Source organism: Lathyrus oleraceus, chromosome 6 (assembly GCF_024323335.1).
Source record: "Lathyrus oleraceus cultivar Zhongwan6 chromosome 6, CAAS_Psat_ZW6_1.0, whole genome shotgun sequence".
NCBI lineage: Eukaryota > Viridiplantae > Streptophyta > Magnoliopsida > Fabales > Fabaceae > Lathyrus > Lathyrus oleraceus.
In genome coordinates, this window is record NC_066584.1 from 414,870,961 (window position 1) to 414,890,586 (window position 19,626).

General features: G+C 36.2%; 1 protein-coding gene across 1 annotated transcript; it reads left to right on the forward strand.

The window, feature by feature from the left end:
- Positions 1-6,227: 6,227 nt before the first annotated feature.
- LOC127093144 (protein COFACTOR ASSEMBLY OF COMPLEX C SUBUNIT B CCB3, chloroplastic) lies at positions 6,228-7,539 on the forward strand. Its single transcript, XM_051032046.1, has 3 exons — positions 6,228-6,394; positions 6,480-6,529; positions 6,926-7,539. The coding sequence occupies exons 1-3, from the start codon at positions 6,340-6,342 to the stop codon at positions 7,430-7,432; spliced, it is 612 nt and encodes a 203-aa protein (XP_050888003.1). The 5' UTR covers positions 6,228-6,339; the 3' UTR covers positions 7,433-7,539.
- Positions 7,540-19,626: the final 12,087 nt, after the last annotated feature.

Consider the following 19,626-nt stretch of genomic DNA (forward strand, 5'->3'; position numbering starts at 1 on the left):
TACTTCTACTATGAACTCCCCCTCTTCAAGAATCAACTCTGAAAATTCTTGAATTGAATTATTGTTGTTGATGTTGATTATGTGAATGTAGGGATGATTGTTGAATGCAAGAGTTTTAGCTCAATTGATAACAAACTTCAATGTAAAGCTTGCTTCAACGGTGGTTTAAGCTTTGGTGTAGGGTGAAGAATTGTAGAAGATAAAGTGAGAAAAGTTGAATTTGCAATGAGTAATTTGAGAGTGATGATCAAATTCTGAGAGACTTGGTGTAATGAGAGTGATGTGTTTATATAGGTTATAAGTTTGGATCAAATGGAGGTTTGGCGTTAGTTTTGTGAGGCTTGGAATTGGTTAAATGAGGCTTGGAGTTAGTTGAAGTGGTTTGGAGTTTGGTTTGGGACTGTTATGAGTAACTCACAAATGTTGAGGAGTTTGGTGAATTGAACTTCTAAGAGCTTGGTTTAATGTATGGTTGGTTGCTGCATAATTATATAAAGATTTCAATGTGTATTAATGTAAGCATTGAAACTGTTTGGGGTGCACAAGATACTGCATTATTGCTGAAAAATGCAGCATTTTGGCTCACTATCCCAAGTTAATCGATTAACCAATATATGTTAACCGATTAATATCACGCAGAATGGTCTTTTTTGGCTACTAGAAGCAGGTTAATCAATTAACCAATATATGTTAACCGATTAACATCAAGCAGAATGGTCTTTTTTGGCTACTGTCCTAAGTTAATCGATTAATCAATATATGGTAACCGATTAACATCAAGCAAAAATGATTTTTCTTTTGTTTTGATGCATGGGCTCATGTGTGAGGCATAATGGCCTGACTTTCTTTGAATGAATGAATGAAATTGAATTAATGGGTCATGGAATGACTTGATCAAATGTACAATGAACTTGTATCCATAGGACTATAAATCAAAGCATAAATGAGTTTTGACATTTTAATAAAACCATGAAAGTAATGGATGAAGTGAGAATGAAATAATACTCGGATCAAATGGATCATGAGATCATGAGGTCAATGAAACATGAATGTAAACATGCCTTGAATCAATCACATAACACCATGAATTAGGGTTTACTAGTTCAAAGTTCAAAGCTATGTATCAATCAAGAATCTCAAGCCATGTGAGAAGTCAACTCAAGTGGTGCATCATTGCTATGAACCACAACCAGGGTTACCACTACCTTAATGAAAACCATAGGGTTCACAAACCTCAAAGCCAAGAACTAGGGTTTTGATGAACCGTAGATCAGAAAGTCAAACCAGCAAAGCATCTGAATACCAATTGTCCCTTATTAGGGTTTCAAACAAAGCCCAAAGCTCCAAAGGCAACACCTCAAACCATGGACCCACAATTAGGGTTCAAAAGAAGGTTAAACACAAGATCCCATATGAGCAAAGTCAAGAATTAGGGTTTCAGCCCATAAGGTGTGCAATACCGCCGCCTTCAAGCAAAGCCCTTGTTTTTACCAACCATAAACCTTGAATCTATGATGTTTGTTAGTAAGTGTTAATCATGAATGAATGATGCACCTGAATGAAATATTAATGAGTCTCAAGCCATGAGTCAGATGAGAAGCGAAAAGGGAGGGAAAATTTTGGGGTACAACAGAAGTCTAATATTTATATTGTCCCTTGAGGACAACAGTGATCTTGGGTGAAAGTTTAGCATTTATATTTCCATTTAAGGGTGACAAGGATATACTAGTGGAAGTCCAACATTTAGGTTTACTGAATAATAACTTGATGTAAATACAGTAATAATAAGTTCTTCAAAGAGTTTGTATATTGGTTGCAAAACCTCCTTTCACGTTAAAATAAATAACAGAAGAATAGCTCAAGTAATAATATCTCTGGTTAACTAAGTTTTATATCTTTGGGATTCGTTTGTTTAGATCTTCAAGCTTGTAGGCTCCAGGAGGTAGTTTTTGACATATGCAGTATGAACCCTCCTTGTTAGGTTGTATATTCCTCTGCTGGGTGGGCAAAACAATTTCGAGATATTTCTTTTAGTTGACCTTTACTTGACAGCAAACTGCTTGATATGGGCGACGTCTCGGGTCTTGTCAACTAGGACGACTACACATCTAAGTCCTACCCTATTTTATTCTTCATTAAATTGAGAACGTCGCCATGTGGGCGTGTCCATTTTGACAGGCAGCATGGCATAACGTCATATACCATTGTGAACACCGCCATGTAACGCCCCAAAATTTTATTATCTGTTTTCTTAATATAATTTTGCAATTTATGTGTGTTGTGATGTTATGTTGTGTTAAGGAAGACCCTTAAGTGTAGTACACCAATCTTAAAAATTAGAATTTAAGGTGTTCGGGGTGTGTGAGCAAAAAGTAGAGATATGGGTGTGGTGGAAGAAGTAGTCGTTGTTACTATTATTTAATTAGGATGATTTATATAAATAATAGTAATAGTTAATATTTAAATATTTATTTTAATTATTATTGTTATAGTGATATATTAAAATAAATATTTGATTTGGATTTATTAAAATAAATATTTAGTTTAGGTTTAATAAAATAATAATATTAGATTTTAAATAAAAATAGAAAATTGGTTGTTATAAGGGAATTGGAAGTGAGAATATGGGAAGTTGCATAACACATGAAAACTTGGGAAAAGAGAGAGCTAGGAAGAGAAGATGAAAAGCTAGGAGGATCAAAAAAATTATCATTGTCAAGAATTGGAGCTTAACAATCTAAGGCAAGGGGGAGAAAAACCATTCTTATAAGGGTGTAAATCCATGAGAGGATAGTGAGGAGTCCTTCCCTCTTAGGTTTACTCTTTACCATGTTTTTGATTGAAATTCTTAGTGATTTGCAATGTTTGTATGATGAGATGATTAGATTTTGATTGTTATATATAAATCATTAATTATTGTGTGAATTTGATGTGATGATACTTGCCGATCTTTTCTGTCATGATCATGGAATAAGAGTTTTGGGTTATGAACATGATGAACAAATTATGGGAAATTATAAGGTGATGATGTGTTGGTGTTTGGTGAATTAATTGTTAATATATGTGTATGGTTGATGATGAAAATCCTTGAAAATATCGCGAGGGATGTTTATAGGAAGGAAATTGGGGTTTGTGAGGTGTTGGGTTCGTACTGTTTTAATCCTTCCAAACAACATCATTTTTCAAAAATCATTTGTACAGTTTTAGTCATAACTTTTGACTCGTGTCACGTTTTAAGGTGGGATTTGGTGCGTTAGTTAGATGAGAGGGAGTAATACAATTTTGATTCAAGGGAAACCATTTTAATAGATTTATCAGAGGATTACAGTAGGTGGAAGGAAGTGTAAAAATATAATGGATATGAATGAAGTCTGTATTGGTAAATTAATCGTTGTGTCACGAATGATTGGTATGTGTGTTAATGACGTTAGTGGTAGTCCAGAAGGGCGGACTATATTGTATTAGATACGTGTATTGAGTGATCAATGATAGATCATGATGTATTATAATACTTGCGTGTGTTAAAATGAATCATAATGAAGTTCGTATTGGTAAATTATTGTGACATGGTCAATCATTTGAATTGTTTGTTCACTTGCGATTGTGATAATCCAGAAGGATGGGTTATATTGTGCATGGTTGTAGTTGTGTGATCGATTGTGGATCACAACATGAATAATGACAAGTATGTCAGTTACATTTTTTGCCATGCCATGCATTCATAAATTATTGAGTTGGTGGAGATAAGTTTAAGTTCGAAGAGGAAGATTAAACTTATCCAAAACTTCGAATGGGAAGTTCGGGATTCTTAAGGGGGGATCAGATTCGTACGATGAACCATTGATAAACAATTGGTACGACATGCATTGGGTCGAGTTATGGAGTCTCATTTCATTTTCATTATATAATGTGGTGTTTAATTGTTGTGAGAATATGGATTTTAAATGATTGTGGTGCATTTCGCAGGAATATTATCCTTAGCATGTTATGCACCGATTAGTTATATTAATGTATTTCACACCCCCTTTTTATTTGTTGTGTTTGTACTCCTTTGGAGTATAGAAAATCAGGTACCTGGGTAGTTAACGGTGCATGATATGTTGCTATTGGTCGAGTCTTTTAGTGGAGTCACTCTGATACGTAACATTGGGATTGTTTTGTCTATGAGGATGTTTTACCTATGTGTTTTTCATGTTACATATCTTTAAATGATAAAGATTATTGTTTTATGCTACTATTGTTTAGATATTTGGGTGAGGTTTTGGATGCCGAACAAAAATTGTTTTTAATTCCATTGTAACAATGTGATTTATATGAGTTGAAGTAAACTTTAAACTTCAAATTATGTGGATGTGACATCCTACTTGATTTAATTATTTATATTTTATTTATTTATTTGAATCGGGAAGTAGAGTGTTACATCTAAGTCTTACCTCGTTTTCTTTTTCATTAAATTGAGAACGTCGTATTATGGGTGTGTCCATTTTGACAGACAGCATGTCATCAACATCATATAACATTGTGAAAAAAGAGTTTCCTTGGTGGTTAAATAGGGTGGTATGATATAACTATAGTACTTTGTGAAGTTGTTTGGCCCATAGTCCTTTGGCTTCATCCAACTTTTTCTTTATTCATCCTAATTGTATATTGTTCGCTGAGTCATCATGTTTGTTTTCCCATGGATGAACAACAAAGATAAACTTTGTTTATACTCCCAGATCGTGATAGAAATCGACCATAGTGGAGCTGGTGAATTGAGCCCCATTGTGTGAAATGATAACTCCTAGTAAACTGAACTTGTACATGAGCCAATGATAATATAAGTAGTAGACTCTTTATGTAATGATCTTGGAGATGGCTTTATCTTCTATCCATTTTGTGAAATAGTATACTCCAATTATCAAAAACTTTAGTTGGTTAGACGCCAGTGGGGAAGGGTCCAAAATGTCCATGCCTCATTGGTAGAATTGCCAAGGCGACGTGACAAAATAGAGGATTTATGTTGGTGCATAATGCAAAATAATGTGCTTTTGCCCCTTGTCACATTTCCTGAGGAATGTGACGATGCCCCCGTCAGAGTGAACCAATAATAGTCTGCCCTTAAAATTTTGTAGGCCATAGCCCATCCATTGATGTGACTGACACAAGCTCTTTGGTGTACTTCGTGGGAACTAGGGGAATTCCATGCTCTCCAAGACATCTCATTATGGAGAAAGTCTTTCCCATTTTATAAAGCTTCCCTGACATCATGGTGTACTTTGTTGCACATTTTCAAATCGTCCTTGCTTCTAGTTCGTTAGACGACAAATCGTCTGACTGTAGATAGTGTATTATGGGAGTCATCTAGTTGGTAGTTTAGGCAACTTCAAGAGTGTTTATTTCATCTTCCTCGATATCGGGGCCGGCGAGAGTCTTTTAAATTACAGTGCAGTTATTTCATGTTTTTCAAGTGCTTGTGAGCTTAGAGAAAAGGTCAACCCTAAAGTTCGGTTCCATGGTCACATACGTTATTTGAAAAGCTTTGTAAGTTTGTTAAACATGTGACCCCACACACAAGATAGGGGTGAATTACGGAGGTTTGAAAGTCATTGATTAAAAATAAAATAGTTTTCAAAATTAGAGTTTAAGAATATTTTAATAAAAACGTCTTAATAAGCAGTAGAAATTAAAGGCAATCAAATTAAGTGGAAAGTAAAAGAGTTAAGAGAAGTCAGATAAGACTCGAGATTTATAGATGTTTGGTCTTAAAGAAATGACATACTCTTCTCCCCAAAAATTAATCTTAAAAGTATTCAATACTACTCAAGAGTTTTTAAAAGATTAAGCTCATGAACTCCCTTATACAAAGAAATGAAATTTTAAAATAATTTCTAACTAAATAGCTAACAGAGTTTGAAGCAGTTCAAAATAATATTAGAAGTACTGTATTACTCCCTCCGTCTCATAATTAGTGACTCAGTTGACAATTTCACATAAATTTAAAAAAAATAGAGAGAATGATATTTTTACTAAAGTATCCTTATCATGTATTGAAAATGATGAAAATAATATTAATTAAAGAATAAAATTAAAAAAAAATTATTATAAATTAAAATGAATTACTAATTTTAAAATACTATTTTATTTCAATGAATCACGGTAAGAATCATGAAATAACAAACATAATCTAATATTTTATTAATTTAAATTCATATAAATCTGACTAGAGTGAATTTTATATAATATTTTAGAGAGAGAGTTTTATTTTATTTTTTTAGGATGTAAATGAGTTACACACTTACATTACATGTACGAGAAGGTTCCCTCCTTATCTGATTACTGTCTTGCTGACCATTAACAATGGCGACGCAATCTTATCTTGTCAATCTCAACTCCTTCCATACGGGAATCACAGGTAACTATTCAATTTTCTTCTACTCCTTTTCTTATCAAACCCACCTTCACTTCACTCTCTTCTTTCCATTTTTCCATTCTTGTAGCACCAAATCCTTCCATATTCAAACCTCCCAATTTTGGCTTTGGCATATGGGTAAGCTTTCTTATCTGCAAATTTCTCTCACAACTTTCACATTTTTTATATTTTCTAGCTTAATAAAAAAGAGCATTTAAATTAAGCTCTCAATTGCAGTAGCATATTAATAGATAGATGTTTCATGTATATTGAGTTAAATTGAACAAATAGAAATTTATTGGGGGGATTCTGACATTTGATCTTTTCTTAGGATTTGGATTCAGAAAGTTAAGAGGTTATAGTATCCACTAATTGCAGGTTGTGGTGGTTTCTAGGGTCTCATAAAAGTAACAATTTTCCATATAGTTTGTTTAAGCAAATGTTAACACTTGAAACATGCATTTTCTTCCACACTGTAAATTATCATTTGATATCAACTTATCTCAACCTTGTTTGGCATTTTAATCGTTACAGAAAAGTTTGAAGCATCCAACTAGAAGAAATGCCGATGGAAGTTCACGAATCATGCAATGTTGTTCATGTTACACAGAAGTTGGAGCAGCTTCTGCACTTAAATGCCTTGATTTGGATACAAATTTGAGTAGCCTCAACCTCAACATACCAGAAACTTTACATGCTTCCACGGATTTCATGACAAGGTTGATGATTCTCGCTGATCTTGATCCTGCTACTGCGAAATTCGCTATTGGATTTCTAGGTCCGTTCCTCTCGGCCTTTGGTTTTCTCTTTATCGCAAGAATAGTCATGTCTTGGTATCCAAAACTTCCTGTGGGAAAGTTTCCTTATGTAATAGCTTATGCTCCAACCGAGCCGCTTCTCGTTCCTACTCGGAAAGTGATTCCACCTCTAGCTGGTGTGGATGTTACTCCTGTGGTTTGGTTTGGATTGCTTAGTTTTCTTAACGAAATATTGGTAGGTCCACAAGGATTACTAGTTCTTCTTTCCCAACAAGTTAATTAATTTGCACATTTGATGTGTTTGTGAATGACATAGTTAATTAATTTGCACATTTGGTGTGTAATGTGAACATGTTTTTCCATACAATGCCAAGACTTGTAACAGAGACACTTCTAAGAATTCCACAAAATTAGAGGACGTAACCTTCATTGGTGTCCCTGACCAAGATGTCCACAAGCAAGCCAGATAAAAAATGGCCACAATGTCACCACCGGGATGGAAATCTCTGAGCATTCACCACCATATGAACTAATACCCACCAGAAAATCTATAACACAAAAAAAAACCAGGATACCTTAAAGATTTTCATTGCAACATGACTTTCAAACATTGTACTATTGCTTCTTTATATTCTATTTCTTCTATTATTGTCTATGATAGATTATCTAAATCTCATTTTAAGTTTTGTCATCCTTAAACAATTTCATGGAACCCATTTCTTACAATCAAGCAATTATATCCCAACAATGAATTGAGGGCATAAACACTGGAATTCAGACCCCATATCTCAATAAAACTTGGGATATAACTCAGTTATCATCCAATAAAAGGGGATTGCTCTTTCCATTCACAGGGATTCTTCCCCACCACCAAGAAAAGACTAAAATATCTTAGCATTTAAATATGCATCTTTCAGAAGCACCTTTTTCACACACAATTAAGAATAAATGGTGAGAAGCCCTTAATTATGCTAAAGTTTAATCCGGAGATGCATTTTCGTATGCACAAAAGATTGATTCAGAGATGCATCTCCGCAACCCTCCTTAACTCATTAGTCTATGAGTGTTTTGGAGATGCATTTCTGTAACCTTCTTAGTTCATTAGCCTGTGAATTTTTTGGAGATGCATCTCTAAAATATGTGTTAGTTCAAAACAGAAACAGGAAAAAAATGGTAGAATGGAAAATCAACATAAATTAACGTCAAAATAAACATTATATAGATAAACATTACATAAAATTAACAATATATGTCATTAAAAATAAATGCTTCAAGACGTTGCAACATTCTTATAATATCTTCGACTGGTCTTTGAATCGTCGTGTCCACTTCAATTGGATCCTTTGTTGAGTAACGGTAACCTTTAAATTATCACCAGTCTTCAGATCAAGCATGGTGAATCGTATATTTCCTTCGCTGTCTATCAAGGATGAACGGTATTCGAGTTTGACAACTCTCTGATTTTTTGGATATCGCAGAAGAGTATTCAATTTAGTTTTCAGATCGACGAGAAATACGTCCTCGCATATTTGAAATAGAAATGAAAAATTTGCGCCATTGAAATATACAAATATAAGATAAGGATATGTGATTATTCTACTTTATGCAAAGAAAATGGAATGAAAAAGCCTATTTATAGAAGTTGTAGAGTAATAAAAATTTTATAAAAATGAAACATTGGTAGGTCCACAAGGATTAGTAGTTCTTCTTTCCCAACAAATTAATTAATTTGCACATTTGATGTGTTTGTGAATGACATAGTTGTTTACTTTGGACATTTTGTGTGATTTGGTTTCCAAGAGGATGATTGGAATTGTGGACAACACCAATAGTTTATACATCATCTAATCATAATCGTATCCCTCATAGTTTGTTAGGCTCTATAACCAATGATCATTACCTTAGTTACACTAATGGCATTTGAAGACTAGAAAATATATCTTTCTAGGTTTTAAATCAGACACTAAAGGATTTTTTTTATTTATTTGAACACTAGATACACTACAATCTGTATAAATGTCATAGTGTATGAACATGTTTTTCCATACAATGCCAAGACTCGTAACCGAGTCACTTCTAATAATTCCACAAAATTATAGGATGGAATATGTTGGAATATTATGTCAATATTCAAATATAGGGAGATAAATTTGAAAAAGTTTCTTATGTCAAGTCTCACGTTGTGTGTTAGTTGAAAATTTTTCTTAGTCTCACATTATTTAAATGAGATATATTTCATTTCTCACTTTATTATATTAGGAAATTCCTTGTTTCATTTCAAATCACACCAAAAACTTATTTTGAGTTTTTCCTTCCTCACTCTCATAACTCTGTGTCTTTCGAATTGTCGAAGCGTCAACTTCTTCCCCTTTCTTTCTACTCGTTGAATTTTCCGAGTATTTTTTTTATTCTCTTTAGAGAATTATGTTAATTTCTCCTAGTTTGGGTTGAGAAGTTACAAGTATTAATTTTTGAATTCTCTTTGGAGAGTTATTTGAATTTCTCTTGGTTTGAGAAATTATTATGACTGGTTGTTATACTAGATACTACGAGTGGTATTTATACCATATTCGAATGGTCTTTGTACCATTAGAGGGTGTATTTCTAGACTAATTATTTACCGTACAAGTAGTAATCGTACAATATAGAATTCGGTTATTTTATCCCGAAGGCGGCGCGGTAGTTCGACTGCTTTGCATAACTTTGGACAGTGCCGTGAAACGTCTTAAAGACCGCGACCTAGTACGTGACTCGGCCCAGTAATTTCTTTTGTGGCTAATTTCAAAATCGTGAAACAAGAATTTTAAGACGTTTCGAAATGTCATGGCTACGGAAGAAATTAACGGGAAAAATGTGGATTTAGATGGAACATTTAATAGTATTGAAGCGGAATATGCTGCACATATTAAAACAAACATTTATAGCTCAGAAAAGAAATCACCTTATGAAAAAAGAATGATTACAAAATCATATTCTGAATTGACTCGTAGGTGATCTGTGATTATTACAGTAGTTTCGATACTGCAAAATAGGTTTGAGATGCTCTGGAAAAAAAAGTATGACACAAAGAACCTAGAGCAAAGGAGTATGCAGGGTCGCTATCATAAGTATCAGATGGTATAGATGAACGATCCATGGAGACTCAATGACATGAACTTCAAAAGATTTCTTATGAGATCATCCCAAAAGGTATGTGTTTAGATGAACCATTTTAAATTTCCTTTAATATTGACAAACTGCCTCATAGTTTGAAAGTTTTTAAAATTATCCTTTGTTATAAAATAAAAGAATTTTTAATTGAGAGTCAGATTATTCGCCTGAAGAAGAATCTTAGAAACATGATCAAAGAGAAAAAGTCTTGATTGTTTCAAACAACAAAAAGAAATTCAGTGTAGTTCTTAAGCCATTTGTCAAATAATTAGAGAATCAGAACTGCAATATTGTGAATCGAATTAAGAATAAGAACCCTTCAAGGGCTCTAATTACTCCAATTGAATGGCAATAACTGATCGCGACTTAGTAAGTCTATGTGAATCGTGACTGCAAGTGCACAGTCTTATCGCGTAGTTTTAAAGATTATCGAATCCACAAGGACTAATAATCGAACGTAACGTGGTCTAATGTTGCTATGTAAATCTAAGGCTGATGATCGTTGTAAGATTGGAGGGATGAAGAGAAATAACTATAACGTAAATAGGATATTAATAAAGATACGAGATATAGGGGATATTGGTATGTAACGCATCAAACTTTGGGGATTCGATAGATAGTTGGTGTAATCTTATTGGTCAAAATATTCTTTAGTAGAAATTATTTATAGAAAGGACTTAGTCTCACACTCTCGTTTTTATTGACTCTGACCATACTCCTAAACCAGAATACTTGGCTCTCGCGGTCTCATTTTAAATTTAAAAGTAATTTTTGAATATAAATAAAGTCTAATTAATCCTAAAGCGCTCTCGCTGTGTTTAGGATTAATGTCTAGTTTCAGCTATCTGGTTAAAATCGCAAACTCCCGTTCTTGTTGACCATAACCTTAGTTTGTTTTGTACTCTCGTACGAAAAACAGTTTGATGAAAATAAGAAACTAAAAACCGGAAAAATAAGTTTTATAAAAACTAACACCAATTATTTATGAATCTCGTCGTTTCGAAGGTCTTTACATACCGACACCTAAGGGTTTAGCCGGACATGGATCCGGTAACAGACATGGTATTTGAAAAATCAAACATACAATAAGGCATAAATAAATAAAACAGCAATCAAAATAAAATCTGGATTACGAATTGAGAACTGGAACTGGATCTTGATTCTTCGATTACAATAATGTCGGCGGGCTTTGGCAATGAGTAACCGTTACAATTGAATTCAAATGCATAAATAATAAGTTGCAGTAGTCCCCGGTGTGGAGAACTATTACTTTTACAAAGTAAGAAAACTGCCTAGAAAGCTAAAAGAAAATAATTCATACTAAAAAATAATCGTAGCTTCAAATCTGGAAGAAGAGAGGGAGCCCTGCGAGTCTGTGAGAGAGCCTTTATATATTTTCCACAATCTCTAATTTGTAGCCAAGGTGGGTGGATTTGTGGCTAGAAACGTGGAGAAAAAGAGGGAAGACTAGGTTGTGGCAGTTGCCACAACCCTAGTCTTTGAATGAGAGGCGAGCACCACCTCCTAAGTCTTGGTGGCGGGCGCCACCACATCCTTGGGTTCATGTGGCGGGCGCCACACACCCTAGATAATGGGTGCCACAAGCCCATTTGCTTTGGTGGCCCATTATCTCTATTTTTCTCCATTTTCTTCTCTTTTTCTTTCCTTTTTCTTTCCTTTTTGCTATTTTTCATTTTGCTTGCTGTAAACCTTTTAATCGATAAATACCTGTAATAAACATAAAATACTGCGTAATAATAAGTGTTTATCAAGCAAAAAGCAATGCATATGGAGTCAAAAATACGATACGTTTTCGCGTTATCAAACTCCCTCATACTTTAACCTTTGTTTGTCCTCAAACAAATGTCGCGTATAGGAAAAAGGTTTTGTAAAATATTTGCAGCATATATTATCAAGACTCGTAGAAGACACAGTTGTATTCGGATACTCATTCTAGTCTATAAACGTTACTTTGGTTCAAAATTGTATTAACATGTACTCACTTCCACACTAAGGGTATCGTTGGAACACATAGTCGCAATGTTGCAACCATAAGTCTCCCTCCTATACAAATCAATCTGAATCATGTTGTCATGCCTGAGTCTACCGTACTAAACCTTCTTTTTATCCTTTTTCATTCTGGCGCAATCACATTAAGCCCGTTATCCTTTCACATTCATAGCAAGATAGTCTGTTAGTCACTATGATCTTATCATTATTTCTTTCTTTCTTTTTTGCACTTTGGCTCAAATAACAGTTGAAGATGGTTATACCATTGGGCTAAATGATCGGGTGAGGATCACCTAACTTAGAGGGAACAACATTTTTCATACATTTCGTAATCTTTTCTTCTTTTAAGCCTAAAATCATACACTTATTTGCATCGACTTCTTGTCTAGTGTGTGCTTAGGATGGTGTTGACTTCTAGATAAACTACTTAAGGAAATATTAAAGGATAGAATTTAAGGCTATGGCATGACAAGTACTCAAATCGATCTTATACTTGGGAGATTTAAGGTGTTAAAACGATATCGATCTTATAAAGTTTTTCCAAATCTCTACAATTCAACCTCAGTTTTATTTATAGTTTAGAATTTTTAAAATATGTATTGTACCTCTAAGTCTAGATTTTTTCAAAAAAATGTATGGCTTAAGCAAATAGGAGAATTAGTAAATAATGGAAACCACGCATAAAGACTCGACAGCACATTGATATTTGACTCGACTGACACTTAACAAAAATAACAAATGGAAATAACAATAGCAATAATTTAAATCTACCTAGAAAGCGATAAATCAAAGCGGTAAAGTTTCCTCCCCCATACTTAAACCTTGCATTATCCCCAATGCAACGACATAAGATAGGAAAGAAAGGTAGAACCTGGGTATCCTGCTACTGCCGCCTTCTGCTACGTGTACGTGCACGTCCACTATTTCCTGGCTGGTGAGGTGGGGTGTAGTTTTGGAGATCTTCCACACACATTGCCAATGTTGCCATTTCATCGATCAAGCCAGACAAGTTTTGTTTGGTTCTGAAAGCGTAGTCGTGCTGATCATGCTGCATTTGGTGAAGGATTTGCATCATTTCAGTTTGCTTCCATGTTTTGGATTTGTATGTCGTGTTGAGTGTCTAATTCACTACGCCGCAGCAGTTCAACATAGATCTCATCAAGAGTGGTTGGTGCCACATTCCTTCTTGGTCTTTGACTAGAGGATGTACATGTAACATTTTCAAAGGACATGTGTGTGGTGTGTGGGTCAGTAGCGGGAGCAGTTTGCTCCAGAATGTGATCCTCATTGGTGTCCCCGCCAGCAGTTACATTCTCAGAAATGTGCGCGGGGACTTGGTTAGGCACTGGATCATTAGTATAACAATAATTATCCGGGTTACGCACATCTGTGCAATTTGGATTTGGGAGGATAAAACCTTGTAACACATTATTTGCAATTATTAAATTAAATTTACCGCCACTCCTTCGTTTTACTAGTTTCATGCTCCTTGCCATGTCAATGTCAATGGCATGATGCGGGAGCGGGGTTAGCCTGAAGAATTTTTCTTCGAGTCCTAGGACTCTGGCTATGAAGGTTATTAAACCTCCAAAAATAATCGGCCCTCGCTTCGCATTGACAATGGCATGCATGTGAGATAGCATAAAAGGGACGTTATTCACCTTTTGTGACAAAAATGTGGCGAACAAATAAAATAGTTCTTTTTCCTTCACCTTGTTAGAATTTGCTCGGCCAAAAATGGTGGACGCTAATATTTGGCGGAAATATCGGATAGCCGGGTTGTGAATTAAAATGGCCCTGTTTCCCTCAAAACTATGGGTTACTGTACCGGTTATTACCCTCCAAAATGGTTGGAAGGCGCATTGCCAACCCTCAGTATTTGGGACCTCACTTACTACACCATCCCCATGAGGGAAATGTAGCAGGTCCACTAGTTGGGAAAATGTAAGGGCATATTCGACGTTGAAAAGACGAAACTGGAGCAGTTTGTGTTGGGTGTGGGACTAAAAATTAACGAGCTTAGGAATTCTAGTGTTAATTGAGCATAGACAGGGTCCTTGAGAGATAGAAAATAATTTAAATTTAAAGTGTCTAACACATAGTTAACACTATCCAGAATTCCTAAGGCACATAAACAGGGTTCATCGGTGTACCTTATTGATTCGATCTTTCTTGCGCTTAGAGACGTGTACGTCTCCTCTTGTAATTCGCCTGACTCGCCGTTTCTGAACACTATTTTGTATTCTATCATCTGTGCCATAATGAATTTCACACTTGTTGTGTAATGTAGTGAGAATAGAGCAAGAGAGAAGAGAAATATGCTTATGAGAGGTGTGGTTTGTTGAGGTTATGTTGGTGGTTTATATAGAGGTGATGATGGTTGGAAATTGATTGATAAATAAATTGCATTTACGGTATTCAATGTCTTGGTCAAAGAGTTTTTGAAAATGGTTGAATGGCTTTAAGGCATTGTCAAGCATGCAGGGACAGAACCATTAAGTGATTTGATGGTTTAATAATACACAGCCTACGCGTGCAAGCTTGTGTAGTGGCTGACACCACTTTTGATGTTGGTGGAGGGCGCCACTATGGGCTCTGTGGTGGGCACCACAGCCCTCACATGGGCGCCACAACTGTGTGTGGCAGGCGCCACATGCAGTGTGGTCTTCCCCATGTGTGTGCCTTTATAGTTGCTTTGACCATAATTTTTTTTATTGAGTTTTAGTTTACCGGCATGGAATAATAACTTGTTAGAAGAGAACCACCATAATATATAGTATATAGGAATAATAAACATGATATAGTTGAATGAAATTAAATCGCAAAATTGACGAATAAAAGAATGGAGTAGACGGGAAAAGATGAAATAATTTGTCTACTGGAATAAAAAGAAATTAAGTAATTAAATAAAACCCTATGTGTAAAAGAAAATAACAATAAAATTCCAAACAAGAAAATAAAATAAAAGTCAATAAACCGGTAATACTCCAATAAATTAGTCATTACGACGACTGCTAGTAGGAGGAGCGAACGAGTAGAAGTGCTGGTAAATGTGATCCAGGTTATCTGTCACTACATCTATAAAGCCGTGGAATTCCATGCGTAGGGTGCTCAGCTCGCCTCTCAGATTGGCGACGTATGTCTGAACAGCTTCGATGGCAGCAACATGATCGGTGAGAGGTGCAGCAGGTATAACTGGGGCATGTGATTCAGCATCAGAGAGATCATTGTCATAGTGATCATAGATTTGGGGTGTCTCTGTAGGAGAAGGTGGTGCATCTGGTGGTCCATCCAAATCATAGAGCCAGTTGTTCCTATCATGTACACTCGTCATAGGGTCTGGCAGGGTAAACAAGTGTACTACTTGGCTGTTAATTAGAAATTCCAACACATCTGAACCTAGGTTCCTAATGATCCCGGTGTTGACACAAAATCGAATGTTCATAGGTCGTATAACCCTGAAGAGTGGGTATTTCAGTCCCATGGCATTTGCTATCATGGCCACTAAGCCTCCCACTGAGATTGGTCCATGGTCTTCCTGTGCTATACGGTACAAATTAGTTATCATGAATGTAGCGGCGTTAACTGGTCGGGCCTATGATGTACAGTACATTATAAAGAGTTTGTCTTTGGACACAAAGGTTCTGTTCTTTTCCTTTCCAAATAGAGTGTGAGCTAGGATCTTATGAAAGTAGCGAATGGCAGGGTTATGGATGTTCTCTGATTTCACAAGGTCTGGCTCGGGATGGTCGTTTCCTGGGATGCTACTCCAAAAGAGGTCTAATTGATGGTCTACAAGTATGTCTTCCTGGGTAATTGTAAAGGTATTAGGTCCATTGGGGCATCCTAGGAGTTCAGCCATTTCTCTGTGGGTGTAGCGGTAGTCATTATCAAACAACCTAAAGGTGATTAGGCCTTTGTTAAATCCCATACCATGATTTCGTAGGTACACTAGGGAGCTTAGGAATTCTAAAGTCAACCTACTGATAGAACTAAATTTTCTTTTGATAGCAAAGGTGTCCCAGCCTAGTTGGTTAATTAGGAACATAACACTGTCTCTTATACCTAATTTGGTCATGGTGTGTTCATCTGGGTACAAGGTTAGTGTCATTTCTCTCTGAGCTAGAGCCTCAAAACGTCTCCTTTGAGCTCTGCCTCTGAAGACTATATTCATGTAATCTACTTGTTGCATTGTGATAGTCAGTAGCTAGATAAAATCAAGTAGATAAGAGCATTAAGTTAGTAATGGTCAATAATACAGAAAGGTACCGATTAACTTTATAAGAAAGAAAAAAGAAATGAAAATTAAGCAGTAATAATAATTATAAATTTGGGTAATGAAATTAAATAGTTAAAGACAGAGTGTGGGTTGTCTCCCACCAAGCGCTTTGTTTATTGTCGTAAGCTCGACAGAAATAGGATAGGCGTTATTCTTTTGAATGAGCGCGGAGCTCTGTAAGATTTAGATTTGCAATGAAATCATTATTATCAATGTTGTGGTAATGTTTCAAACGTTGGCCGTTTACGATGAATGGTTCGCTCATTTTTCCTTTTATCTCTATTGCTCCATTCGGAAAGATATTGGTAATTTCGAAGGGACTGGACCATCTAGAACGAAGTTTTCTGGGAAAGAGTCTGAGGCGGGAGTTAAACAGGAGTACTTTGTCGCCTTCCTTAAACTCTTTCCTTAATATGCGATTGTTGTGCCATTTTTTTGTTCTTTCTTTATATATTCGGGTATTCTCATACGCATCTAGTCTAAGTTCCTCTAGTTCATGGATATCTAATATTCTTTTTTCTCCTACGGCAGTGTAATTGAGATTAAGGGTCTTAATGGTCCAATATGCTTTATATTCTAATTCTACCGGCAGATGACATGATTTTCCATAAACTAGCTTAAAAGGTGTGGTTCCTATTGAGGTCTTATAAGCTGTCATATATGCCCACAGGGCTTCTGGTAATTTTTAGGACCAATCTTTTCTAGAGGTGGCAACTGTCTTTTCTAAGATTTGTTTAATTTCTCGGTTCGAGACTTCTACTTGCCCACTCGTCTGTGGGTGATAGGATGTTGCTACGCGGTGCCGGACTCCATATTTCAGTAATAACTTTTCAAAAATCCTTGAAATAAAATGGGAGCCACCATCACTGATGACAAGTCTCGGCTCTCTGAATCTAGGGAAGATTATTCGCTTAAAGAGTCTAATTACCACTCGTGTGTCGTTTGTTGGAGAGGTTATGGCCTCAATCCATTTTGATACGTAATCGACCGCAACAAGGATATACTTGTTACTAAAGGAGGATGGGAAAGGTGCCATAAAATCGACTCCCCAAACATAGAATACTTCTACTTCCAAAATGCCTTTAAGCGGCATTTCATCACGTCTAGATATGTTGCCAGTGCGTTGACACCGGTCGTAATTTGTGATCGCGATATTGACATCTTTCCATAGAGTGGGCCAAAAGAGGCCGGCTTGCAAGATCTTAGCGCAAGTCTTCGAGGTGCTTGCATGTCCTCCATAGGGAGCAGAATGACAGTGGGAGATTACGTTTTCTACCTCATCCTCGGGGACACATCGACGGAAAATGTCGTCGGCGCCTCTCTTGAAAAATATAGGCTCATCCCAATAGTAGTGTTTAAGATCGTGGGAGAATTTTTTCTTTTGTTGGTAGGTTAGGTCTAGTGGAAGCATCCTAGCTGCTAAGTAGTTGACGAAGTCAACGTACCATCGTAGTGTAGTTTGGGTGTAGATTGCTTCCACTACCTCGTTTGTTTTGGTATCCTTATGGGTTAACGCATCTTTAGCTGTATTACTTTCCAATTGGGCTATGAGTCTTTCATACGGAAAATCATCATTTATAGGCACTCGTTCAGGTTCAATACCTTCCATTCTTGACAAGTGATCGGCTATGACGTTTTCAGTGCCCCTTTTATCCTTGATTTCTAGGTCAAACTCTTGTAATAGTAAGATCCACCTTAGGAGTGTTGGTTTTGGGTCTTTTTTGTTTAACAGGTACCTAATTGCAGCATGATCGGTATATATAATTATCTTTGCTCTTACTAGGTAGGAACGGAATTTATCCAGAGCGAACACTACGGCTAAAAGTTCATTTTCTGTGATGGCATAGTTCATATGTGCAGGGTCTAGGGTTTTACTTGCATAGTATATTGCATGAAGTTTCTTATCCCTTCTTTGTCCTAAGACTGCGCCTACAGCATAGTCACTAGCGTCACACATGATTTCAAAAGGTAATCTCCAATTGGGCGGTTGCATGATAGGTGCGGTAATAAGAGATGTTTTTAGTTGTTCAAACGCCGCTAGGCATTTGTCATCAAAGATGAATTCGGCGTCTTTCATCAATAAGCCAGTCAGTGGTTTGGTGATTTTTGAGAAATCTTTAATGAATCGTCGGTAGAAACCAGCGTGTCCTGAGAAGCTTCGTATTTCTCTTACGGTTTTCGGAGGCTGTAGGTTTTCTATAACTTCTATTTTGGCCTTGTCGACTTCAATCCCCATGTTGGATACTATGTGTCCGAGCACGATTCCTTGTCGGACCATGAAATGGCATTTTTCCCAATTTAGCACGAGGTTCACTTTTACGCATATTTTTAGTACCATTTCAAGATTCGATAAGCAGCCTTCAAAGCTCTGTCCGCATACAGAGAAATCATCCATGAAGACTTCCATGTTGTCATCTATGAAATTAGCGAAAATTAACATCATGCATCTTTGGAATGTTGTGGGAGCATTACACAGTCCGAATGGCATTCGTCGGTAGGCGAATGTACCATATGGGCGTGTGAAATTCGTTTTCTCTTGGTCGTCGGGATGGATAGGAATTTGGAAAAATCCCGAATAACCGTCTAGGTAGTAGAAGTGAGAATGCATAGCCAATCTTTCAAGCATTTGATCGATAAACGGTTGTAGCGGGGTATTCGTTACCATTAGAGATATTGACTAAATCCAAGGTAAATCATACAAGTCGAGTCGCCACCGCACTTCTATTTATCCAAAGGAATGGTTAGAAAGCGAACAAAAACCTAAAAGTTTTATCGAATCAAAAACTAGTAAAAAAGGCCAGAGATCTGGGTAAGGGGGTTGTTTATGCAATGGGAAGGTGTTAGGCACCCAAAGCATCCTAGGTACTCCTAGGGAGCCCTTTTCACATTTGTTGCAAAGGTTGTTGTTTTTTTGTGAAAATTTATTTGTGCAAACATGATTGAAGGGATGAGAAAAGTGTGTATGTTTATCTAATGTACTACTTACTAAAAGAAGGGTCAAAAGAAAATGACTCGCACGGATGTCGCATCCACTGCAT

What these genes read in the sequence shown, in the direction of transcription:
- LOC127093144 (XM_051032046.1), top strand. Translation starts at nt 6,340, where the DNA reads ATGGCGACGCAATCTTATCTTGTCAATCTCAACTCCTTCCATACGGGA. An exon ending in CTTCCATACGGGAATCACAG is followed by an intron (nt 6,395 to 6,479) that starts GTAACTATTCAA and finishes CCATTCTTGTAG; the next exon opens with CACCAAATCCTTCCATATTC. An exon ending in ATTTTGGCTTTGGCATATGG is followed by an intron (nt 6,530 to 6,925) that starts GTAAGCTTTCTT and finishes TAATCGTTACAG; the next exon opens with AAAAGTTTGAAGCATCCAAC.